Source organism: Mus musculus, chromosome 9, assembly GCF_000001635.26.
Source record: "Mus musculus strain C57BL/6J chromosome 9, GRCm38.p6 C57BL/6J".
Taxonomy (NCBI): domain Eukaryota; kingdom Metazoa; phylum Chordata; class Mammalia; order Rodentia; family Muridae; genus Mus; species Mus musculus.
In genome coordinates, this window is record NC_000075.6 from 55,538,164 (window position 1) to 55,563,597 (window position 25,434).

Genomic DNA, 25,434 nt, shown 5'->3' on the forward strand with positions numbered 1-25,434 from the left:
TGCCCTGTCAGTCAGGGGGAGCATGACGAGCTCTCTGTCATACAAGGGCCCAGGAGCAAGTCCCCAAAAGTGTGTCCTGCTTCCTGGTTTTAGGAGGAAAAAGACAGGGAAGGTAGAAAGGATGGAAAGATTGACAAAGCAAAAACAGAGAAACTAGCCAAAAAAAAAACAAAAAACAAAAAACAAAACCCAAAACAAAACAAAAACCTACAACAACAAAACAAAACAACCAACCAAACCAAACCAAAAGACTCACAACAACAAAACAAACAAACAAAACTCCAGAAAAACAAATAAAAGCCAGTTTTTTTTTTTTTTTTTTCCATTGCCTGGCCTTTGTAGGCGACTCCCAAGCCCTGGCCACAGGCCAAGATTGCTGCTCTTTCCCTCAGGCAAGGCTTGTCCTCAGGAGGGGGGCTGTTGTCGTTACAGAGTAATGACCCACCCACCTGGCTTTCTCCAGGGCTTTCCAGAGGGAAGAGCTCAGGGAGCGTTTGCTGCAGTCCTTAAGTCTTTCCATGTCACAGCTGAAGCTAGGGCTCTCAAGCCATGGCCACCGCTCCCAGCAAGGGCAAGAAAGGAGGGGCCACTGCCAAGAGTGTGGAGAGCAGAGAGCCCTGCTTCCTCTCAAAGGGGACATTTTAGGAGGAGAAGCAAGGCTGGACCACGTGTATCACTTATGCCCCTCTCATGCCAGCACTGGACTCCTGGGGTGACTGGGACCCCGGAGACCCATGCTCAGGGACCTGGAAAATGGTTTTACAGCGGCAGAGAAATGGAGGTGAGTGCCCCTCCCCTATCCTTAGCAAATTCTCAAGAACTCAGTTTCTGGTTAGGAGGGGCTTTCTCTAGGTAGGAGAGGGTTAAAGGTTGAGCCTAGGACTCCTGCGGAGATAGACTGCCATTACCTAGGAGGTTTGCAGGATCTAGAGGTAATGGGAGCCAGGTCTAGCCCAAGATAGCCTTGGGGTGGAGGGTGAGGTGACAAGTATCCCCCAGTACCTGGAGCAGGCACAGTGCAGAGCCCACTCACTGGCTTCAACAATAAATCCAAGTCCACACCTAGGGCAGGCAAAGCAAGCACATTCACAAATAAATAAATCATTGCCCAACAGGCAAGAGATGTGCTTAGTCCTCACTTCCAGCAAGGCCCCACACAGATACCTTTCCAGAAAAGGCACACTCCCAAGTGTATAGGGTCCCAACAGAGAGAACCACTATGGTTACTGTAGATACCAGACACTGAGCACGATGAGGTAGGATTCTAAGGCTTTCCCTGCGATTAGTTTAATTTTTTTTAACAAAGCAAAGACAGCTGTTCTAAGTACAACCCATTTCACAGATGAGGAAAAGTGAGGGAGGAAGAAGAAATGAAACACCCAAAGTCACAGAGACCAGCGCTGATGCAGGACCCTTTACTTCATGGTTTGTGGTTTACCAGCAGAGATACAGTCATGCAAACTTAACCAGCCCCAGAGCCAGAGCGGCTGGGGCGCTAGTAGGAAAGATGGGGAAGGGTCGGCCTGTTGTCAAGCGGGTTGTAGGCTGTGGCAAAACTCTGGGTCCAGAGAACACTAGCGCTCTAAAGGTGGAGGCGGGGTCAAAAGCTACAGGAATCCGGCTGTGGAGCGAGGTGCCAGACTGTTTCCAGCGCTGGGGCATCTCCGAGCAGCCTTTCTAACCCCGACTTTCTGCAGAACCTGTGCCGACGCTCTTGACTGCAACCATTTCCCAGCCCAGCAGCTTCGGCTCTTAGCAGTTGGACCGCCGCGCCTGAATTAGATAGATCTCGGGCAGCGAGGCCTGCGGGATCCAAGTCCGGACATAGCTTTTGGTCGAGATACTTTATCCCAGAAGCCCACCCGCGCCCCACTTAGAGAGGTATCAAGTTTTTGGTGTCCTTTCAGAATGGGAGTGAGGGACCAACAGACCACCGTTGGATAAACACTGTTTGTACCTCATCGATTTGTCTTTCAACCCTTTGAAACAAAATTCACAACGATTTTTGTTTAAAAAAATCCCGAGTCTTAGAAATCGCAGATTTTTCTAGGATTAAAAAGCCACCGGGAAGACGGTAAATTACCCCGTGTCCCACATTTGTTTCTGATTAGTTGTGTTGTAATTGGTTTGTGTAACCCAAAATCAGAGAGTTCGTAAAAATCTTTTACTGTATGAGTGACACATCACAGCACTGTTTTTAGGCTCTATGCAGCTGAGAGGAGAAAGGAGAGGGTGGGAGTCAGCATCAATTTAACCAAAAGAGCAAAAAGTAGGAGGGAGGAAAAGTGCCTAGGCCAGGGTGGGTGGGAGGACTGTGGCTCTAAGTCTCTGGATTCCTTTTGGCTTACCCACCTGCAACATCGAGTTTTCTACAGGCGGCGCGGGTGGGAAAGTCCGCATAGAGTTTATCCAAACCCAGGTGCTCATTTCCTACCCGTTCTCCCTAACTTGGACCCCGCCGAACAAAGGCTCAGGCCCACCAGGGAGAAAGGTGGCCGGCTGGACCAGTGATGGTCCCGAAACAGCGAATCCTCTTTTCTCCCTCAAGGTCTGTCGTCCCCAGGAGGAATTTTTAATTTAAAAATTATAAAAGAAAAACACTTTTAAGGGGGAGACGACTCTCATCTATTCCCAGAAGACTATTGCCTTGCTAGGCAAACGCCCTACAAGTCCGAAGAAAGCGCGGCGCTGCGGCAGAGCCCGCGGGGTGGAGATGCGGCTTCCAAGGGATTGCGGGACCCGGGGCTGCAGAGAGGATCTAGGAAGGTTTCGGGGGAGGGGGCTGCGCTCCATTGTTCACTCCGAACCAATCAGAGCTTTCCCACTTCCTCCCAGCCAATCTCCCTGCGCCTCCGTGTCTACCCCAGCCCACCCTCCGGGTCCCCATCATCTCCCGAGCAAGCCCCAGGGCGGTGGGAGAGCTGGGTGACGCTACAGGTCCCGCCTCCAGCTCGGGCCCCGGGCGAGTGCGTGCTGACGTCATGCTGCGTGCGGGCCGGTGCGGAATCGCTCCTTCAACTCCGCGGGGCAGGAGTTAGTTAGCAAAGAGCAGAGGCTGGGCGCTCGACCCTGGTCCTTCTGTCCCCGGCCGCAAGCTTTGCTCACATCTCTCTCTGCATGGTGGATATTATTTTTCATTATCCTTTTCTGGGTGCTATGGGGGATCATTCCAAGAGTAAGTCTTTCTCTGTGTGTGGGTGTGTATGTGTGCTTGATATGCAACATTTCCAATGCAGAAGAATGTTTAGCGGATTCTACAAGTGGCTTTTATTTGACAAAATACTTGGGAGAATAAAAAAAAACAAACAAACAAGCAGTGCATTTCGCCCATAACACTGTTTATTCGTTGGAATCCTACTATTTTATTTTGCAATTAGACATTATTTCCCAAGTTGGCTGGAATGACCTCAGGCTGTGAAATTCTTTTTCTTTTCTGCTAGGACAATTAGGTTTGATTTAGAGAAATGGGTTTCTTCTCTGCCTTAGGAAGGTAGAGAGGTTTCAGTAGCTTGATCTGAGGTGTTTAAACTAAGAACTGTCGAAGAAGCTAAGAGGGGACAGGGCTGAATGCTGCGGTGTCTGCGTTGAAATAGGGAGTCGCTGTGAGCGGGAGCGGGCGGAAATCCGGGCTTGGCTGACAGTGTGGACACGGAGGCGTCCGTAGCTCCCCAGTGTCACCGTGCTGTCGTCTGCCTCCCGTTAGCTCTGTCTCTAGCTGAACCGATACTACGTCCGCGTTCAAAGACGGTGATAATGGAAATATCAGGAGATTGTGTTGTTTTCGTTTCCTACTTTCTGGATCATTCGAAAGTGGTCTCACTTTTAGAGCGGGAGATCAAGCAAGGGAGGGCGGGTTGGGTTGGGGCTGCTGCAGCGGCCAAGGCCGGCCGGGTCCTGTACCGGGCCTGACGCGGGCCCTGCGCCCTTCCCTGCTAGAGAAGCCCGGGACGGCCATGTGCGTGGGCTGCGGGAGTCAGATCCACGACCAGTTTATCCTTCGCGTGTCGCCCGACCTCGAGTGGCACGCCGCCTGCCTCAAGTGCGCGGAGTGCAGCCAGTACCTGGACGAGACGTGCACGTGCTTCGTGAGAGACGGGAAAACCTACTGCAAGCGGGACTACGTCAGGTGAGCCGGCGGGACCCGGGGTTCGGCCCCCTTGGGCTGGGGGGGACACGGCTGCGCGTCCTGGGCTCGGGTCCCTGCGCTGACGCCCGCCGCACCCGGGCCCGCAGGCTGTTCGGCATCAAGTGTGCCCAGTGCCAGGTGGGCTTCAGCAGCAGTGACCTGGTGATGCGGGCGCGGGACAGCGTGTACCACATCGAGTGCTTCCGCTGCTCCGTGTGCAGCCGCCAGCTGCTCCCTGGAGACGAGTTCTCGCTGCGGGAGCATGAGCTGCTCTGCCGAGCTGACCACGGCCTCCTGCTGGAGCGCGCTGCGGCTGGCAGCCCGCGCAGCCCCGGCCCGCTCCCCGGCGCCCGCGGCCTGCATCTGCCAGGTAAGCCTCTCTCCCGGCCCGCAGCGCTGCGCCGCGTCAGTAGGATGTACGACTGTGTAGCCGACAGCTGAGCTTCCGACGGGAAGCCGGTGTGAAAGGCTGCGTGCGCTGGGAACCCTGCTATGTGTCTGCGAGTGCGGGGGTCGGGGGGAATTGTATGTATGTGAGCGTGAGAGCCTCGGGAGTTGTGTTCTCCGTGGCCCGGACCATGTAGGATCGGGAGAGTGGAGGACCCGGAATCCTAGGTGCTGCCTGTCTGGGTTGTGTTTAGAATTCCTTTGATGAACAGGGAGAAAAGGTATCCATCCCACCCGGAGCCAAGGGAAGAAGGCCAGCGGCGCAGAAGAGGGGCCTGTGTTCTTGTTTTGATGTCCGGCTAGCATAAAGAAAGGTTCAGGGAGTTTATTGGTTAAAACCCTCCTAGGATGATAGGTGCTCTGGCCAGGAGTTGCTCAGACTGGGAAATAAGTGTTGACAAGAAGCAGGTGGAGAGGGTGCGACAGGAGACCCCAGTTCCAGGAAGCCAGGGGATCTGCTACTCAGATCGAGGTAGACCAGGCCCTCTGTGTGGCACCAGGGATTTCTTCCTCTCTGTAACTCCATTTCCACACTGTAGAAGGAGGGGATTGGTCTTGGTGGGCTATTTGTAAATGTTTACCCAGAACTAGTAATGCCTAGAGGGGACTTTAATGTAAACAATGCAGCTAAAATCCAGGGTGTGTAGACCGGGTTGAAAGTAAAACAGAATGGAGTTGGTGTTGAATGAACCCAAGCTGAGTTCGCCCAGGGACTCCTCTTTGTTTTGAAATGTAGGCTTGAGGCTGTTCGAGGTGGGTGTGAAAAGCAGCAGACACTGGGCTGAGGGGACCCAGAACCCAGAGAATCTCAGACCGAAGCCCCAAGGCAGGTAGCCAGGAAGGAGCCATTCTGTGCCCAGAAGGCCTCAGCTGCCCAAAGTCTGAATCGTCCTAGTCCGAGAGTGTTCCTAAGGGCGAGACTAGCCTAGGCGATCCCTTAGGAGCAGAAAGAGAGTCTCCTAGTCTAGGAGTTGTGCTATGACCTGAGTCCTTGTCCTTTTCCTTTCCCCCTCCCTTGCTGGAGTCGCACTTCGATTTCCACCTCTTCCTCTAAAATTCCACCTTCTTCCAGAGGGCTTTGCTTGTTCGGCTGTTCGCAGTTGGGTTTTCCTAGGGTGTACTAGTACGGCAGCGGCAGCGGCCTGGAGCCGAACTCCATCACCGCAAGGCAATCGGGCTAGGGAGATAGGGACAGAACAAAAAGCATTTTCCCTCTGGGTAAGGCGAGTGGATGGAGAGGGAGATGAACAATAGCCAAACGAACCGAATGTCAGGGAAACGAAATCTTGGGGAGAATGGCTGGCGGCCCATCCGACCTTCTGTCTCTCGGCCCCTGCAGACGCTGGGTCCGGACGACAGCCCTCACTGCGCACGCACGTGCACAAGCAGGCGGAGAAGACAACCCGGGTACGGACTGTGCTCAACGAGAAGCAACTGCATACCCTGCGGACGTGCTACGCCGCCAATCCGCGGCCAGACGCGCTCATGAAAGAGCAGCTAGTAGAGATGACCGGCTTGAGCCCGCGGGTCATCCGCGTGTGGTTTCAGAACAAGCGTTGCAAGGACAAGAAGAAGTCCATTCTCATGAAGCAGCTACAGCAGCAGCAACACAGTGACAAGGCGGTGAGGTGCTGGTGACGGGCGGGAAGGCGGGTGGTATCCCCGGCGGCTTTCTAAGGCCTCTTTCTGGGGAACTAGGCGGAGCTGGACTCCCTATGTACTTTGGCACCGGAACCTTAGGAGAAAGGCTGATCTTGGCGTTCAAGTTGCGGTGGTTGTTGGTGGTACCTTGTGCCAGTTACAGCCCAGAGTTGAGGGGCCCTCGGCTTAGAGACGACCCTGTGGCATGGTTGGGACTACGGGGTTGTACTTTGGGGGGGGGTAGAGATAGGGCTCGATCTGAGTTTTTGTTTGTTTGTTTGTTTTGTTTCGTTTCGCATACCTGGCTAGGGAAGGGCATAAAGGACTTCCGTTTCTCTGGCCTGGTATTTGACTCCTAGGAGGGAACTGGGTAGCAGGTTTGTGGGCCCTGGGTTATCTCCGTTGCGAAATGGGGGATTCGTTGTGTGCAGTGGAGTGCGTCTCCTCCTCAAAACAATTTAATTCCCAACTTGCTCTCCAGAACCTGGGGTTCTATGCTCAAAAGTGGTGCAAAAGCTGACCTAACTCTAATGCCTTGTGCTATCTGTCTGCTTGCCCCTCAGAGCCTCCAGGGACTGACTGGGACGCCTCTGGTGGCAGGCAGCCCCATCCGCCATGAGAACGCGGTGCAGGGCAGCGCAGTCGAGGTGCAGACGTACCAGCCGCCCTGGAAAGCACTCAGCGAGTTTGCACTCCAGAGCGACCTGGACCAACCCGCCTTTCAACAGCTGGTGAGGCCCTGTGCAAACTGCACGGTGGACGTGGGGTGGAGGGGACTTCGTTCGTTCACATAGGACTAGGGGTCTTGGGGACAGATTTGGCAATGAGAAAGCCTGCTGGGCCCGCAACCTCGCAGCTGACACTAACCCGGTTTTAATGTGTCTTTCACCTGATCCCAATCCCCCTGTGCGGGCGGGGACCTGGCAGGGTTTACTCAGCTGATGGCTTGTCTGGAGGGAACACTCCCGGTCTTTGAGCAGGTAATCCAGGAGCAGCAGCCTGAGCCTGTGTTCACTTGTTTTCCCTGATGTCTCTGCCCTTCCAGGTTTCCTTCTCCGAGTCAGGCTCCCTAGGCAACTCTTCCGGTAGCGACGTGACCTCTCTGTCCTCGCAGCTCCCGGACACCCCCAACAGTATGGTACCTAGTCCGGTGGAGACGTGAGCGAGGACCCCTCCCTGCCAGCCCGCGGACCTCGCATGCTCCCTGCATGAGACGCACCCATGCTCAGGCCATTCCAGCTCTGAAAAATCTCCGGCCCTTGTAATTATTGTTGTTATTTAAAGCGAGCGGGCAGAGGCACGCGACCGCGACGGGACGGCCAGCAGCGCTGGGGCGCAGCCTGCACCGCTGAGACTGGAGACTCCGGCTCCAAGGACTTTTTTTTTTCTTTCTCATAACTAGAATTTGGGACATTCTGGGTTAGCTCCGCCCTCGCCTCTCCCTCGCTGCGTGGGGAACTGTCACTGTCTCTCTGCGCCTTGCTCGCCCGGGAACCCATCTGATGGGGTCCTACAGGGCCCTACCGGTGAGGACGCCTGCTCCGAACTCGCCTGCGCTGACCCGAGGCTTTGTTCTGGACCTGGCAGCGAGGACGGAACAATTCCAAGAAACAGACATAACCCCCAAAGCGCATGACTGCCGGACAGAGTAGAAACCAGACTGTCTTTTAAAAAGTGTTTTAAATTATCAGTCGACGGAGGACAGTGAGAGCCTTTGCCGAACAAACGTAAGTTATTGTTATTTATTGTGAGGCGAATAGTGGGACGAATATTTTGATCTTAATAAAACACAACCCGATGCCATGCCGCGCCTGTGTGCTGTTGGCGCCACGGGAGCCAGACGAACGCCACTTCGCGAGTGGGCCTCGTTTCAGCTTCGCCGGCTCCACCCGTCCTCGTGCTGCGGTTCAATCGGCGCCCGACGGGCGGGCCAGACCCTGATTGGGCGCCGAGGGCGTGCCCGACGGGGATTGGGCGTCTACGGGGCGGGCCCGACACTTATTGGGTGCCGATGGGGTGGGGCAGGGCGGTTCCAGTGCAGAGTGAACTGCGAGGCGTTTCCGGAAGTGGCAGCGCTCCTAGCCGGAGGGGAGGACACTTGGAGACTGGTCCGATCGTGGGGTGACTGGTTTAGGGAGCGAAGCCCACTCTGCGCCCCCTGGGCTCTGCGGCGCGTCCTTCGTGCTGTCCCTAGAGTGGATGCGCGACGTGATCAATCTCGCTGCATTTATTAATTCCTCCGTCTAGACAGAGGAGAAGGCCGGGGCGGCTCCTTATCTACGTTTGGCATCACCTGCAAGCGATACACTGAAGGAGCCACAACAAGCCCCCGCTAGGATCGCGGCTGCAGGAGAAAATAAGTCCACCCAGAACCAGTCTGGCGTGTCCTTGGTTTATTTTCTTTCCAGGCCCGAAATGAAGGGGGCGGGGGATGGCCCCTGGATATGTCGTGCCCAGGTCACTTGGTGTGACATTTCAAACCCCTGCGACTTGTTTTCTTGAAAACTGGCTTTAGTGATCGCAGGAAATAACCAAGAGATACTGAATCTGCAGCAGGCCCCCGGGCAAGCAGGGGGTTGGGGGGAGGATCCCGGCAGGCTCAGGTTTTACCCTCTACAAATATTTAACCCTTTGGCAGTCTGGGATAGTTTTTCCCAAAGCCAGCATTCTGCCCTCCCTTGGTTGGTTCAGAAAGCTGCCAGCTACCAGCCAAACCACCATCCTATGTAACAATCTGACATTCCTATTGTCTCCACAGTTAAATGGCCAACTGATCCGGTTTTGTTTTTTTGAGAGAGTGTAGTGCCCTGCTGCAGTAGGGGACAGTTACCATTCTAGCTTATAGGAATGAGCCCAAACCCTCTGTTAGAAGCAGTTGCTTGGGCTGTCCAGCAGTTTCACACTCACCCACCCACCCTACAGCCCCAGTTAAGGATTGAACAGTTCCTGGCAATAGAAGAAAATGATAACAGGTGGGAAAATTGAACCATATTTATAGTTTACTTCCTTAAAGTCAAGGTGATGCTAGCACTTTAAAAAAAGAGAACATTCTCTTTCTTGGGGATCTAGGAAATGGTCTGCAAATGTACACATATATATTCTGTATATCTATATTATATACATACACAGAATTAATTAGGGCCAGGTTTACCTCTTAAGGCTGGTTCTTTGAGGCGTCATTCCCTTAACTTAGACCATTTCCTTCCAAGCAGAAATACAGATTTCTCTGTTTTGCATCTGGTTGGCTATTGGATAGGAAACGAAACTATAATAAATCTTACTTTTGGAAACTTGCCTTTCAGAATATTGTTTTTTTATTTTTTATTAAAAAGGAACGGGCCCTTAAAGAATTTCATTATTAGCACTACATTTTTGCTTTGGATAGTGTGCAGTGTTTTACAAATATCTACCTGCCTAGTTACTATGATCTTTCCCCTCATCATTTATAGCTTAAGCCAACCAACAACTCATTTCCACTGGACACTTCAGTGTGCCTTTTATTCCTTTGGGGGAATTACCCAGGTAAAGGAGTGCTTTTCCTCCCACTACCCACCCAGAGGAGTGTGTGGTGCTCTCAAGTTCCCAGGAGGAAAGGCTTGTAATGTCTTTGGCAAGGTATCAGATCTACAGTTAGTTACATTAATAAATATCAATTTTACTGGCTCCCAGGACATCTTTAAACATATTTTGTAACGAAGTACGGATTTCCTAGTAAATTAAATTACCTGTGACAATTACAACTTTTGTACTTTACACTAATGTTGAACAGGAGACATCAGAGCTGTAGGAAAATCTTAGTTCAAGGAAAGGGGCTATGAGTGGAAAAGTGGAATTATTTAGCATGGTTCACTTCAGAAGATGTAACTAATTCTTTGCTTAGCTCTGTTGAATTGAGGCAGGAAAAGGATCCCAGAAACAGACAAAATTTTGGCCACACAATTTAGTACATATTGCAAGGCTTCATAATTCTGGGAAATTCAGAGTCCTTGTGGCAGTATTCCCATTGCATTTTAATATTAGATGAGTGCAGGACAGAAATCAGCCTTTCAGTTTAGAATATGGAGTAGGTTAAAGCTCAGTCTTGTCAGAGTTGGGAAGACAGGTTTAAATGAGCCATTGTTCTAAGACTGCCCTTCCCAAATGCCAGACTCTGCCACTTTTGTGTAGGGGTGGGCTTACACTGCCCTGCAGTTAGCTATGTACACCAGGAGAGAGAGAGAGAGAGAGAGAGAGAGAGAGAGAGAGAGAGAGAGAGAGAGAGAGAGAGAGAGAGAGAAAGAGCCAGCCCAATGGAGCTGCGATAAAAGCAGGAAATTCGGAGTTTATTAAGCTGATGCATGGGCAGATTAGAGGCTTTTAACTGTGGGTCTGATTGATGTAAAAGTAAACTTTCTTTAAAATGCTGAGATTCAGTGCTATAATGAGGATTGTGTGACCAATTACAGGCTAGCACCTTGTTGATGAAGACTGTGCATGAAAAATACAGATAAATAGAGCTAGGTTGAGAGTAGTGATGGGAGCAAGAAAGGGCACAAGGAAGTACTCCACTCAGATCCAGATGTGGGGGCAGTGGCCTTTGTGCCTTCTGCAGCAATCCCCAGGCAGGCAGCAATGCTTGGTGCATCTACCCTTTGGTCCAGAAGGTCGGCACCTAGAGGGAGAGTGGCTCATCAATTGGACTCGGGTGGGCAGAAGTTTGTCTGTTGGGAAGTTGGATGTGTATAAGAAGCGTGGTTCAGAGAAGGGGATGATTGGGGACCTAGAGGACAATGTTGTCTCTGACATCCACCAGAGCTGGACCAGGAGCCAAGGAAAGATGCAGGTGTTTTTCACAGCTGCAAGGGGCTGAAGAACAGAGATTATGGTTTGAGCCAGGTCTTGACCTAGGCTGGGTGGACGCGGAGTTCTGGATTCAAGGTGGATGGGGCGACTGCCTGAGTCTGGCAGAGGGCAAGGGGGTTGGGGAGCAGCAGAGCCCGAGGACTCCTGAGGAAGCTGCAGTTCTGATGTGCCCTTGGGCTTTTGGAGTAACTGGCTCTCAAGAGTTTAGGGGTAATTTTGTTACCTTAGGCACAAAATTTGGTTGCAAATGTTGCTGCTCCTGGGGTCCAAGCAGCTTTTTCCCGCGTGTTCGAATTCTGGGTTTGTGGTGCTCCACTGCCCCAGGTGGAAACTGCAGGCACTGCCGACTGTGGCACTGTCCCACACAAGGGCAGCGGACCCTTCCGTTACATGTTTAATTGCTAATTCTGGGAGGTTAATCACGATTGTCTCTATTATTTATGATTTTTTGGCAAATTTCCGAGCAGATAAGAGGTATATTCCACCGTGAATCGTCTCGCAGGAAACATTATAAATACTTGATACCCCCACCCCCACCCCGCAAGGACGACCCTCTAACTGTTCCCTCTGGTACCTGCAACTTTAGCTGTCCCTCCCTCCTTCCCTCCCCAGAGATGGGGTGTATAGGATCTAAGCAGGAGCACCCGCAGTGCTTGGCATGGCTTACATTAGACCTTTTTATTTTCTTTCGATTTGTAAAACAGTAAAAAACATTGAACACACAAAACTGTAGTGCCATGAGGTTTGAAAAAAGAAATGGCTAGAATGCTAGGTAAGTTGTTGCTGTGTTGTTCAGCTTCCTGTGACAATCTTTAGGTTTCTGGGTCAGTTTTCCACAGCTAGATCTTTCTTGTAATTGCTAAATATTTCTCAGGCTCCGCACTGGGTGGGTGAAGAGGGCCCCCTGTGGCCCAGCCCATCAGGAGCGGTGCACATCACTGGCTGTATTCAGAGACATGGCCACCCTCATTGTTTCTTTTACTCCGTGTTGTTTCAAGTAAATTATTTAAGAAAATACTTGATACTCCCTCATTTTCAAAAAATTTATTTTAGAGGCTAAATTTAGCTCAGCAACACGAATAGTTCACAGTGCTTTCTGCCAGTGAAGTTCCCGACCAGTGGTTAGGTGCTGTAATTTCAAATAGTACAAAGGCTTACTGAAAGTGTTAGTTACACAGGTCTCTAACTCCAAAGAAAAACTTAAAGCAGGGCTTATAAATTCTTAACACTTTCTCAAATTTGTACTGCTTAATGTGAAAAGTCAACACTGAAAACTGTGTTACTTCATTACAAGAATGATATTTGTCTAACTTTACCATATTACAATTACAAGTTACATAGCATGGAAGTAATAAACAATTCCAAAATATTATGCACAAAGGAAACAAACTCAATTTGCAAAGCTAGGAAGGCCAGTATGAACAGTCTTTATAAACAATGCACAGAGGGGTATCTACAGTAGGAGAGTATAAACAGATCAGAGGCTCCTCAAGGAACAATGGAAAACACTAACAAAGGGACTCAAATACAGAATTAGCTAAAAAACATTTATTTTTTTTCTTTTTTCAAGAAAAATTGCCGGGCTTCTTCCCAGGCCTGCTGAGGAAATCTGTTAGCCAGTTCCAGGTAGTTCCCGGGGTTCTGGAATTTTCCTGAGGAAGACAGAAAAGAGACTAAAAAGTAACTTCTGAAAGCTTAGAAATTAAACATATTTTTATATCAGAGTGCAAATGAGACCATACATTTCCAGTAAAGCACTGTAGTGTATTATAAACATGTATTTTAGCCACAATTCAGTCTGTGTTCCTAACATTAACATATATAAAACATTAAAAAGTATTTATTTGGGGACTCTAGGTACAGTGAATATAATATAACATGGTGACAGCTATGCATAGTCTTGCATAGGCACATCTGAACATGTGAATGATGACTTCTTTATTATTATTATTTTTGGTGCTGAGGTCTGCACACAAGGACCAGCTCTTCCACTGAATCATCATCTGGGCCTAAATGGTGACTTCTTTTTCCTAAAATAATCTACTCAATTTAAAACATGGACTTAGGCCTAACTTTGAAACTGTTCAAATCTGGCATTCAGTAGTTTAGCAGAACAGAGGATATCTTCAGCAGCTTTGCTTATCTCCCAAAAAACTTGGTATAGTCATGGGACAGTGGATATGAAAGCTCAAACTCCTCTTAGTTGTGAGAACCTGGGAGCCCACAGCTACTTTCAAATCTAAGAGATTACCTGGACAACAACCTACAAATGATGGACGCATTTTATTGAGGACTTAATCTAAGCAAAAAGGGAGCCCATGTAGAAGCTGTAAGCTGGGTACTTGGTAAGAAGTCATCTTACAAAAAAATCAAAGATTATTAATTTGTCTGAGTCAGGTTTCATTGTGTAGCCCTGGCTGGCTTGTAACTTGCAGATAGCCACCTGCCTCTGCCTATTACATACTAAGATATGTATATGCACATACATATATATGTACACACACACACACACACACACACACACACACACACAGAGCCAGAGGCACTGGGCCTCCTAGAACTGGAGTTACTGGTGGCTGTGGGCTGCCTGATGTGGGTGCTGAGAACTGAACTCTGGTCTTCAGCAAAAGCAGCAGGTGAGTGGAACTGCTGACCACTCTCCAGCTCTCACATCACTTTTCTTTAATTAAGGAAGCATGTTATGAACTGTCACTAATAGTGCTGAGAGCAAAGCAGAGAGCAACCGTTCAATTGCTGTTTTATGTGTGAAGCCTGTTGTAGATATGTAAGGAAGGCAAAGAAAGTACCTGCCCCCTCTCCTACCGCCACCCCTATCCCTGAGAAAGAAGGTTGGGACTTCCTCTGGCTTTGCTCAACCAAGCAAAGGGAGGCAGCTTCAGCCTTTGGGACTTGGCTTTCCACACACTTAAATGGTGATTCATCTTTTTTTAGGGCAGAAGAAAAAGAAAACGTCTACATACTTATACTGGCAAAAAATATTGTTGCTTAATTAAACAAATACATTAGAATATTTGTAAAAGTATTTTCATATGCTTAAAAGTTAAACACTTGTTTTGTAATAGTAACAAACTGGACTGATTTCCCTTACATGTCCTAAAAAGAAACAGGCTGCGCCTGAGTGAGGGCAGACTTGAGCCTGCACATGGAGGCTGCTGCACACAGTGGCGCCGACGCGAGTTTCTGAGGCTTTGCATAGCTTTCTGTTTACTTTCTGAGTACCTGAGTCAATAAAGCCTCCCATCTTTTCCAAGATACTGTAACAGTTTTGTTGTATTTTCTTCTGTGTACTTTGCAACACCTGCCTACTGTAGTTTTTTTTTTTTTTTTTTTTTTTTTTTGTATGACAGCCAAATTGTCTCCAAGTAAAGGCTTCCTGATGGGTGCCATAAAGAACCCTATAGGTTAGGAGTGGGCTTAAGAACAATGTCTATTATATATTTCACTTCATGTAGCCCAGGTTCACCTCAAATTCACTATATGGCTAAGGGTGACTTTGAAAGGGTTCTGTCTCTACCTCCCTGTGCTGGGATTACAGATATTTGCCACTATGTCCAGTTGTGAAGAGCACTTATCACTATCAAACTAATAAGGACACGGGGAAAACCTAGAGTGGGACTCACTAATCAGAGATCCTGCCACAACAGCCAGAGACCAAACTACTTCTCAATTACAGCCTGGGTAGCAGGCTATTTTAAGACATTTAAGATCCTAAAAATGAAGCTTAGAACTCTACATCTCTACCTCTGTCCAGGAGAACACCTCAGCAGGAACGAAAAGAACAAATGCTCGAGACTCTTTACTTCCAGAACTCTGCAAATGGGATGTTAATGTCTCTCAATGTAAAGTTTATTTTCAATTAAAATAGGTCAAGAGCTGGAATTTAGGGTTCTAGCTATTGTCATGGCACTTTTTTTTTCAACATGGACAGAGAACCCATGTTAGGGACTGAAGCACTTATAGTGATTTGTGTGGGCCAATGGAAATATGATATGACTTCCCTGTTGTTAGTAATTATCAGCATTTAAAATCTTGTACTAGGCAAGGACACAAAGATGGTTTCTGGTTTTCTTTATTTCTATGTGTCTTCTCTGTCAATTCAAATGATAGAGTTGATTTCTTTACTTCTCAAGTATTTGGTGTCTGAACCTCACATAATTGTTGTGGAAAAAGGAATGCAAGGCCATTCAGTTGGCTGACACACACATGAGATTCAGTCTCAGTGGGACCCACCTTTGAGACTTGAAGACTGGTTATCCACGTGACCCGGAGTCTGTGCAAAGTCCTGTGTGAGAAGAGAAGTGAGTGAGACTAACGTTCTGATCAGAATTGCACAAGGTCCCTCCAAACAACATGTCACAGCCCCACGGGTAGAAGAGCAGCGGAGAATGAGACTGTGCCCAGACTCCTGAAAGCTGAAACTAAGTCTCCTGCATGAGCTCTGCCGAGGGCTGGCCAGGGGACTGTCTACAACTACAACTGTATACCCAAACCTGAAACCTAAGCCAAATGTACTATTTTAAGCTAAGAAGAGATTTTTAAAAAGTTTTCTTGGGGATGGTGGTGGTGTAGGAGGTTATGATTTTATAACTCTAACCCAGACTGGACTTAAATGAGTGATCCTCCTGCCTCATTCAGACTCCTGAGTGCTTGCATTATAGGCGTGGACCATTACTCCTGGCAAGGGTTTTTACAAACTACCAATGTAAGAGTCCTTATAATCCAGAACAGCCAGGAGTGTTACACAGAGAAACCCTGATTCAAAAAGCTAAACAAAAACAAAAAACAAAAAAAGTGTTGTGCATCTAAACCTTACAGTCTGTTCACTTTACTTGTAGATAGAAATTGAAAAAAAATGTATTATACTAGGTATAAATCTTCAGAAACCAATGACGGCCATAATCTCAATTTAACATTACTATCTAGTGATTACTAATAATCTATATATGACACATTTATAAGTTAAAATTTAAAATTTAAACTAATTTTCTTGAGCACAATTATTTATAGAGAAAAAGATTCAAATTCACTAGTCTAATAATGCTATCCCAAATTAAAAATGAAGTTATTTCTGTACCACTTAGCAAAACTATATTAAATATGGTTTATTTGGAATAGTTTTGATATTACCCCCAAATCGTATGTATGTATACACACACACACACACACACACACACACACACACACACACACAGACACACACACAAAATAAATTTGGATCTCATTCATATTTGTGATTTTTGAAAAAGTCTCACTACAGAGTTTAGGGTGACTTCAGACTGTCATCCTCCTGCATTAACCTCCAGAGTGCTTATATTTTTAAAGTATTTTTTAAGAAACTAATGTGGCACACATGGAAGCTTGTTTCAGCTGAGGCCTTTCTAGTTCAGCTCTAAAAGGCCTCCTTCCCTCCCAGGTCTTGCTTTCTCCACAGCATTCACCTTTTACTTGTTATGCTACTTGGTCTTTTTGTTGCTTCATGAATGGTCTTGAAGGTGAGTTTTATCTGTCTTATTCATTGATACAACTCGAGAGTCTACAGCAGAGCCCAACAAAGAGTAAGTGATTTGAACAGAAAAGATCAGGGTTTGAAAATGCCTAACGTGCGTTCTTACTTAATGACAGAGCGGGGGGTCTTTTTAAGACCAGATGAAGAGCCCTGTGTTGAAGTGATGGCTACAGTGTAAAGAGTTTATTACGATTTTAATTTAATCATGATCCAGTCTGAAATCATGCTTGCAGATCCGAATACATAACTTGAATGCATTTTCAGAAAACAGGACCCAGACTCAAATGTAACAACTAAATTGGAAAGAAAATATTTCTAAATCTCATTGACTGTGCTTATTAAGTGATCATTGCTAGAGAGAGACAAGGAGTATAGGCTGTGATAAAGAAGGCCCGGAAGTCCTCCACTCTCCTCTGTGGCTCCCAGGCAGCTGCACATGCTCACACTCTGACAGAGATAACTGAGCACTAGCCAGCACAGGGACAACACACAAAACTCTGCTTCCTGTTTCACTGTTAGGAAGAACAGGAAGTATGTGCAGCAGGGAGCAATTTTAAGAGTGGAACATTTGGGAAAAAAAGACATTTCATAAAATAATCCACAAAGATATGAAAAACCCTAGTTTGGAACTGTCATCTTGATTTCACTCTGCCAGCTCCGTGAGCTAATGTACACCCAATGTCAGCGTTCCCACCGCACTGATTCTAACTTCAACCCTGCAGAATTCCGTTGGATCAAATGCAAGTTGTACTTCAAACTTTTAGCTAAAAAACAAACAAACAAACAAAAAAAAAGAAACAGGTTTTGTCCTCCACCTTTGTACACATATTTATTTATTTATTATTTTCAATCTGTGAATGTTCAAGTTTTATTACAAAAATATGGAACACACCATCCTCGCGTAGGGCTATGCTAATCTTCTCTGTATCGTTCCAATTTTAGTATATGTGCTGCCGAACCAAGCACATCATATTTATTTTTATAATGTTCAAATAAACTCAAAATGTTATCTTTCTTCATCAATTATAAATTAGCAAGACTAAAAAGCAGACACATGTGCCAGTTGAAGACTTAAGAGAGCCTGGTGTCCTGTTAAACAGTTTTAACTAGGGACAAGTTTCCACTTTATCAATAGCAAACAAGCTCTTTGCTTGAACTCCTCTGGGCAGAAGCATTCGGCATTCCACCCTGCTTCTAGCAATGTGGCCTCAGGCTTTAGAAATCACGTTGGCAGCACAGGCACAGGTGGAGGGCGAGAACAGAGCTGCTTTGGACTGACTTCTCAGTCTCACAAGTTTCCCATAAAGCAGGAGAAGCGAGGTATTAGGTTGACGGTACCTGGATGAATGTGGCCAGTAAAACACAGCTCATCTCTTGCTCCAGAATGAGCTTGTTCTGATGGTTGTTGTGACACGCGGTGATAAGCGAAGGAAACAGCACTTTGATGAGCCTCGGGTCACTGAAATACTGGAAAGGCAGCTGGCAGAGCTTCTGCAGCACCGTTGGGTGGCGGCCGGACTGAACAATCACCTACAACAGAGCAGGAGACCGTCAACTGCCAAAGCCCTGGCCTGCCCCTTAGTTAGTTGTTGTTTTGGTCTGAAGCAGGGACCATGCTGAAGGAGGTAAAGAAAGAGAGAAGGCACTTGATTCCTTACCAGAGCTGAATGTAAGTGATATCTGAAAAGAGCCAAGCTTTTAGAAACCTCATTTCCCAACGTAAAAAACAAAAACAAAAAACAAAAACAAATCCAAAAAAACAAAAAAAGGTTCCAAAGGTCTTGTGGTCATTTAACAATCATAATCCACAATAAATGGTACAACGGAGAGAACCGTCACCTAGGGAACAGATTTAGGACACGCAGTTGTAACGGAGCATGTTCATGTCCTTAAAGCAGCCTCCTATTCCTAACAAAGTAAGATAGTGTCTGCAATGGCCCTGCCCACTGCAGTCTCTGCCTAACTTAGCTCACTGCGTACACTGCATGCAGCTAGATGGGTTCCTTATGTAGACAAGTCCTAGAAAGAAAAGGAGACTGACAGTAGGAAATGGAACAGTTTCAGCTAGTACAGGCTCTAAAAGACCCTTCCTCCAATCCCTACTTCTTATCTTGGTTCCCATCAGTGCCATTGAGTCTAAAAGGAGACTGTTTAGATAAATGAGACTGTTGTCTTGCAGCAGTCTGGGTTTACAACTGTGTACACTTTAATAGGGCAATGCAATTAGTGGGCTGGCAGGGAAGCTCTCCTAATTCACTCCCTAGGCTGAAATGATAAACTAAGAAATGCCAAAATCAGATCTGTTTCAAGTAACTTTGATTAGACAATTCTCATATGAAAGAGCAGGGTGACCCAAAGCCTACTTCGTAGTATGGGAGGAAACCAGAGAACATTAGGGACACTGCAAAAGCTGAAGGTCAGGACTGTAAATTGTTCTGGGGGGTGGGGTGGGGGAGAACACAGCGTTACAGGTACACACCCAGACAGGACGGCATTCAAATTGAAACCAGAAGGACAGAGTGAAACAGCAGAGGCAGGAGAAACATAAATTACTGGGATTTACAAGTTTTCAAAGTACTTTTAACAATATTTTAAGAACACATTCTCAGATGATAATGCAGTGTGCTTTAAGAACAAAATCAACAAAGTAATAGTTCACATATTTTTGTTCAATAGCTAAAATGACATCAAAAACTTCTGGAGAATGTTGATAGGGACCTGTTAATGCCTTTAAATCCAAAAGGAATTTTAAAGACTTGCATTGTGACAATTCTGCACATGGCTGTGCAGTGCCATTTCTGACACCAACTGAGAAAAATGTGCTCTACCATCTACCTTATTGATAAAGCTTCCACTTAAATTTTTATTTTAATTATTATCTACATTATTATCTACATATTTTGTAACACAGCCAAATGGTTACCACTTTAGAATTTATAACAATGCCATTATTAAAACCCTCCCCACCTTCTTTGGGCAAAAATTAAGAACTAGTTTTTTTTTTCCTTTTGAAACTTCATTGTTAAAATGCCATTACTGGACGACAATTCAGTAATTCAGAAGGTATTAAAAGGGGCCAGTTTTGCTGGCACAGACACAATATCAACTCAAAGATGCCAGCTCCCTGGTTCTGATAATTAGCACAGAGTGAGAATATTGGTTCTACTCACAGCATTCAGCCTCCTGAAGCAGTGTCCCCTGGCGACTTGCTATCCCCTCAAGGAACAGCACTGATTATCTATTACCTGCTTATAGAGTGAGTTTATAAATCTCACCAGCAGTGTAGTAAGGCAACCCTGATGGAGGTCACTACTTTTAGGTCTTTGGACTGGAGAAGATGCAAATGGACAAAGGGCAGTTTAGCTTCTATTAAAGACTTGTAGCCATAGATTGCTTATCGCAGGACCTGACCTTGTTTTTGTAAGGAATCTGAAAGACCTGGTGAGACACTTTCCTACTCACACTTGGCTGTAGTCAGTGGGACACTTTAGATGCTGTGGGAAAACAGGTCTGGAGGTCCAGAAAGTACACTGAGACCTGGTGAGCTAACTCAGGTGGGCTTGTGGCAGAGAGTGTAACGTGGTGAACATCAACAGTCAACTAGATTGGGTAAGTGCTTCTCTTAGGGTTAGGGAAGAAAGTCTGGGCAATACAAATATCTGGACTTTGATGCTCAGGGCTTCAAGCACTAGGAGAGTTGCCTGTTGGGCTTGTGAAAGATGCCAGGCTGAAGGCAGGCCTTGGTTTTATTTCATTTCCCCACTCATTCTCAGGGCTTAGGTGATCAAATACCATCTTGTACTGCTTTCCAAAATTTCCAAAAGCAGTAGGAAGTTAGTAGAATCATCATGGGACACAAGGGTCTTCCTGGATGTGCATAGTTAATCAGCTCACACTTACAATACAGAGTTTCCGTTTCCCTTCTTGATGGAGCTGTAACCACTGGACTGTTATCTTGCCACCCAAGTGGTCAGGATACCTGTCCCACCTTTCAGGATATACTGGCTAACTGGATTCCCAGAGTCTCCTTCCAGAGCACTGCAGCAGTGAGATGGGAGTGCTCTTGCTGTGTGGCTCTAAGGTGGCTAAAGTCGTCAGCTAGAGATCTAAGTCAGGAGCAGGTATAACCTCAGTAACAACGAAAACTGCTTTCTAATAGATTGTCTATTTTCAGATGCTGAGTTGGGCTCCAATATCACCAAGAGGAGTCTGGTCAGGTCACTAGTGGATAAAGGTGTTTGTCATCAACTCTGATAACCTGAGTTTGATCCCTGGAACCCAGATGGGAAGGAGACATGGTGAAAAGAAAGAATCAACTTCTGTAAGTTGCTCTGGGACTGTCATATAAGCACTATTGGTTCACAAGCACTGTGGTGTGCTCACATGTGCACACAGAAGTCCACATACACAAATAAATACATAAATGTAGTAGATTAAGAGAGATGCAAAGTGACCTTGGCCATAGGTACAATTATGAAATAGGTGTTTGCCAGGTGTGATGGTGCATGCCTTTAATCCCAGCATTCACGAGACAGGGCCAGGCAGGTCTCTGTGAGTTGAAGGACAGCCTGATCTACATAGTGAATTCCAGAATTACATAGAGAAATGTTGTATCAAAAAAAAAATGGTGGTAATCTAAGAACAGGAGATCTGAGGGTCTGCCTTTACTCACTGATCAGCTGAGTAGCCTTTGGCAAACTGTTCAATTGCTCTGGGTTTGAGAGTATATAATATTTTTAAAAGTATTTTCTTTGAAGCCTCTCACATACAAATCAAATAGTTCAGGTTCACAAAGTAAAACAACAGCAGTATTACAAAACGCCTCAATAAAGAAAAAAAAGACAAAGAATACTGGATTTTTAAACATATTCTTTCTCACTGAAAGATTTCTACATTTTAAATTTCAGAAAAATAATAGGAAAACTATTTGGCTAGATTAGAAAGGCTTTGCAGCCATCCTTCAACCTTGCTCTGGGGAGAGCCATGGCAGCATAGCTCCTCTGGTCTCCTAGAGAGAGGCCAGGGGCATAATTCTGTCCTGTTGCCCTGCTGACCATAGGGTTTTCTTTAGTGTCATTGATGAGGGAATCACAGGTGGCAGACAAGAGTCCCATGATGACTAACTACTCTTTTGTTACTAGTAATAATTCTACAAGTTGTAGCTTTAGAAAAAGGAAACAGAATTCTGGAAATGTGAAGGCAGGACCAGGAGGATCTGAATGCCAGAGAAAAAGGACTCCAGGAAAGAGGATGGGGGGTGGTGTCCAGGATACACAAGTGAACTTGGTAGTTCTTTAATTTGCTTTGGATTCTGGCCACCCACTAGGCTTCTGGCACCAACAAGAGAGTGCTAACTTGAGCCATCATTTGTGGTATGTGTTCCATGCCAAGTGATATACTACTGCCACAGTAACAAAAGAGAATTAGGAGTCCTTCTCCTTACACACAGAGAAGATGCACTATGTGGGGCAGGACTGGTTTGACATTAATTTTGTGGGAGATGAGGTATTTATACATACAAAGAATCTGGTGAGGATGCTGTACTATGAGAGGAGAGAGAGTGTTCCTTGCCCACATTCTCTTGAAGCTACATTGACAGGGTGGATTGTATGTGGAAGACTGGATCAGATGCAGGCACTTGGAAATTGTAGGTGAAGGAATTTTTTTGTGGAGGGACGAAACTCACAGATTTAGTATTAGTTTGTCTTAGCTGACCAAAGCAAAACACTATAGCCTGGAGGGACATATGTGACACATATTTGTTTCCTACCATTCAGAAGGCTAGAAGTCTGAGGTCAGGGTATCAGCATGGTCAGGCTTTCTTGGGGATCTTCTTTCAGGATGCCTAGTTGTGTGCTTTCCTTGGCTTAGTGCATATGAACAGAGTGATACTTCTATTCTTGTAATAAACCCACTGATCCAATGTCCTCAGAATGATGCTCCATTAGAAAGGCAACCATCACTCTCCAGGTGCTACAGAGGTAAATAATTATGTTACAGGTACTCAAGAGTGCTGGTACTAGATAGCTGTGGGTTCTAGGTCTGGCTCTGTCATGATCAATATAACCACTCAGCTAATTTAAATTCAGAGTCTTTTTCATAAAAGAGGTGGATAGAAGCTTTCAAGGTTTAAATTCAAGGTTTAAATTTCAAGGTAGACCTAATGTGTCCATGTCCACAAAGCGATGATAGTATTAGTTAGGAGTATTGGTTATCTTACCAGTTTTCTACTCTGCATTTTCTGTTGGACCAGGAAGAGAGCTCACACCCAGCTTAACAACTGCTTTCCAGCATCTCTCCCCCATTTCCTTAAAGCAGAAGATCTGGTAGAGGCAGGCTTCAATCATCAGCAGGCTTAATGTCATCTGAGAAGCCATTACTGAGGTTGCTCCCTGGCCTTGCCTGTGCAGAACAGAGCTATGCAAACAGTGTTTGGGGTGCCAGCCAGGATCTTGTGGTGGTGAAATAGGAAATGCATTCTGACAGTTTTGAAAAGAAAATCCTTGCATAAGCATGGTCCAAGAAACATAGGTAAGTAGTACAGAGCAACAGAGGCTTAGCGCTCTCTCTCTCTCTCTCTCCCTCTCTCTCTCTCTCTCTTTCTCTCTCTCTTTCTCTGTTTCTCTCTCTCTCTCTCCCCTCCCCCTTCCCCCCTCTCCCCTCCCTCCTCCCTCCCTGCCTACATGAGTTTGAGGCCACTGTGTTGGACTTGTTACTATGGAAACTGTTACAGGCTGACAATTCATATCTAGAATGGGCTTCCCTTGACATACTGAAGGAAATCCTTAAGTACTGGAAGACATCCCAAGTAGTATAGCTGACAAAAGTTAGTTCAGCCACGTGCAGTGGTGCACACCTGTGACTCCAGCACTTGGGAAATTATGGTCAGAGGATCAGAAGTTCAAGGCCAGCCTGAGCTGAGAAGTATCAAAACTTCCCATATCCCCTCTACCCCAGCAGCAAACAGCAAAGCGATTGGATTTTGTGATACTCTGAGCCACATTGTCTAGAAGGACAGACACCAGAACTGAGATTTTCAAGGTTCTGAGCACCACTATGGAATTCTGGTTTGCTTACATGGAGAGATATGGACTGGGTAACACTTGTGTCTTATGAGGGAGGAAGTAGGTCAAGGTTGTCTAGGGCACTGTACTACCAGAACCTTAGTGACCTTCAGTTAGGCTGAGGTCAGTACTCAGGAGCCTAGCCCCTCTATCTATAGAATCTGAGGTCAGCTCCAAGGTGGCAGATAGGGACCACTGCTGTTATAAAGAGGGATTCAAGCTTCAGGAAGTTCAAGAGATAATAGTCTAAATCCCCAGCCAGTCTGGGCTGGAACTGGGTCTGAAAAACTCTCTAAACTCCAAATGTTGACTTGTTCTAGCCTCTCAGGCCCATTCAGGGCTACCTTACTCACAAGGCTGCCATTCCTGGGTAGAGAAGCTCTTGTGACCAGTTCTGAGCTCACTTCTGTGACTGGCTGTCGGCCAGTGGTGTCTTTAGTGACAATGCTAGCACAGATAAAGATAAGCATTACCTATGGCCATTCTAAACAGACTAAACCAACCAACATACACAACAATATATATATACATATACACAACATATATATATACACACATACATACACATATATTGAATGACATAACAATGCACATATTGTTATTTTATGTGTATGAGTTTTTTGCCTCCACATATGTTCATGTGTGGCTGGTGCTGGCAGAGGCCAAAAGGAGGTGTCCAATCCCCTGGGCCTGGAGTGATAGGCATTGAACCTGGGTCCTCTGAAAGAACAGCTAGTGTTATCAATTGCTGAGCATCTCTCCCATGCTGTGATTTGCATTTTAAATAAGTAGCTGCCTCTGAGAATCTTGCTCCTTAGGTTTTCTATCCTGATTTCCCCAGCAATCAGCAAGGCTCATCCTCTGTTGGAAGTCTCTGTGAAAACAAAAGGGGCTTGCCTTTTAGTAGTTAACAACTCAGGTTTTTATTCACTTTTAGAGATAGTCTTGTGAACTTGATGGGAACATACTTTTTCCAACCCATACATCTTTAGTGTATCTTTCCCCCGATGTTGTTACCTTTTAGATATTACTCTGGTAAAAACAGTTTGTGGAGGTGTTGTTGGCCTGGGGCCAGGCGAGCACTCTATCCACAGCCCTCCTACCATAGTTTTCATCGTTTTTAGGCTGACACACTTCATCTGGAATTCTTAATTGGTAAATCGGTGCTGAATTATCTATATAAATGAGAATTCACATATCTCCTGCCAGTGTGCGGTCTGCTTGGGGACCTTCCAACTTCTGAGTACAAAACTTGTGACTTAGAACAGCAACTGTTCTCTTTCCTGACAATTAGGCTCACTTTTCAAGCCTAATCTCTGGTCTTAATTTAAACTCATGAAACTCAAGAAGAAAGAAGACCAAAGTGTGGATACTTCGTTCCTTCTTAGAAGAGGGAACAAAATACCCATGGAAGGAGTTATAGAGACAAAGTTCAGAGCTGAGGCTGAAGGAAGGACCATCCAGAGACTGCCCCACCTGGGGATCCATCCCATAAACAACCACCAAACCCAGACACTATTGCATATACCAACAAGATTTTGCTGACAGGACCCTGATATAGCTGTCTCCTGTGAGGCTATGCCAGTGCCTGGCAAATACAGAAGTGGATGCTCACAGCCATCCATTGGACTGAGTACAGGGTCCCCAATGGAGGAGCTAGAGAAAGTACCCAAGGAGCTGAAGGGGTCTGTAGCCCTATAGGAGAAACAATAATATGAACTAACCAGGACCCCCAGAGCTTGTGTCTCTAGCTGCATATGCAGCAGAAGATGGCCTAGTTGGCCATC

General features: G+C 46.4%; 2 protein-coding genes and 1 pseudogene across 9 annotated transcripts in view; 1 reads left to right on the top strand and 2 right to left on the bottom strand.

Moving 5' to 3' along the window:
• Window positions 1–513: 513 nt before the first annotated feature.
• On the top strand, window positions 514–9,504 carry Isl2 (insulin related protein 2 (islet 2)). 2 transcript variants are annotated; one of them, XM_006510756.2, is made up of 6 exons: window positions 514–781; window positions 3,937–4,126; window positions 4,234–4,496; window positions 5,913–6,196; window positions 6,778–6,945; window positions 7,260–9,504. In XM_006510756.2, exons 1-6 carry the CDS (start codon window positions 691–693, stop codon window positions 7,374–7,376), a joined length of 1,113 nt encoding a protein of 370 aa, XP_006510819.1. In that variant the 5' UTR covers window positions 514–690; the 3' UTR covers window positions 7,377–9,504. The 2 variants fall into 2 exon arrangements, with proteins under 2 accessions (XP_006510819.1, NP_081673.2); NM_027397.3 differs by lacking the exon at window positions 514–781 and adding an exon at window positions 2,986–3,175 and having other exon boundaries at window positions 7,260–8,015.
• Window positions 9,505–11,715: 2,211 nt separating this feature from the next.
• Scaper (S phase cyclin A-associated protein in the ER) overlaps window positions 11,716–25,434 on the bottom strand; it is a 388,343-nt gene continuing 374,624 nt past the window's right edge. For 6 of the 7 annotated variants that reach the window (XM_030244383.1, XM_011242747.3, NM_001357652.1 and 3 more), the window contains 3 exons: window positions 17,922–18,113; window positions 15,308–15,359; window positions 11,716–12,708 (listed from right to left, as the gene is read on the bottom strand). In XM_030244383.1, the coding sequence (XP_030100243.1) occupies window positions 12,605–12,708; window positions 15,308–15,359; window positions 17,922–18,113 (348 nt within the window). In that variant the 3' untranslated portion in view covers window positions 11,716–12,604. Of the gene's footprint in view, window positions 12,709–15,307; window positions 15,360–17,921; window positions 18,114–18,241; window positions 18,618–25,434 lie in introns of those variants that run through there. The other variant, NM_001357653.1, reaches the window with a different exon arrangement.
• On the bottom strand, window positions 17,459–17,549 carry Gm23407 (annotated as a pseudogene).

Excerpts from the sequence above, each read along its gene's own strand:
- Isl2 (XM_006510756.2), top strand. The coding sequence starts at position 691 with ATGCCAGCACTGGACTCCTGGGGTGACTGGGACCCCGGAGACCCATGC. Across the intron at positions 4,497-5,912 it reads CCGCGGCCTGCATCTGCCAG|ACGCTGGGTCCGGACGACAG; the intron begins GTAAGCCTCTCT and ends CGGCCCCTGCAG. Across the intron at positions 6,197-6,777 it reads AGCAACACAGTGACAAGGCG|AGCCTCCAGGGACTGACTGG; the intron begins GTGAGGTGCTGG and ends CTTGCCCCTCAG.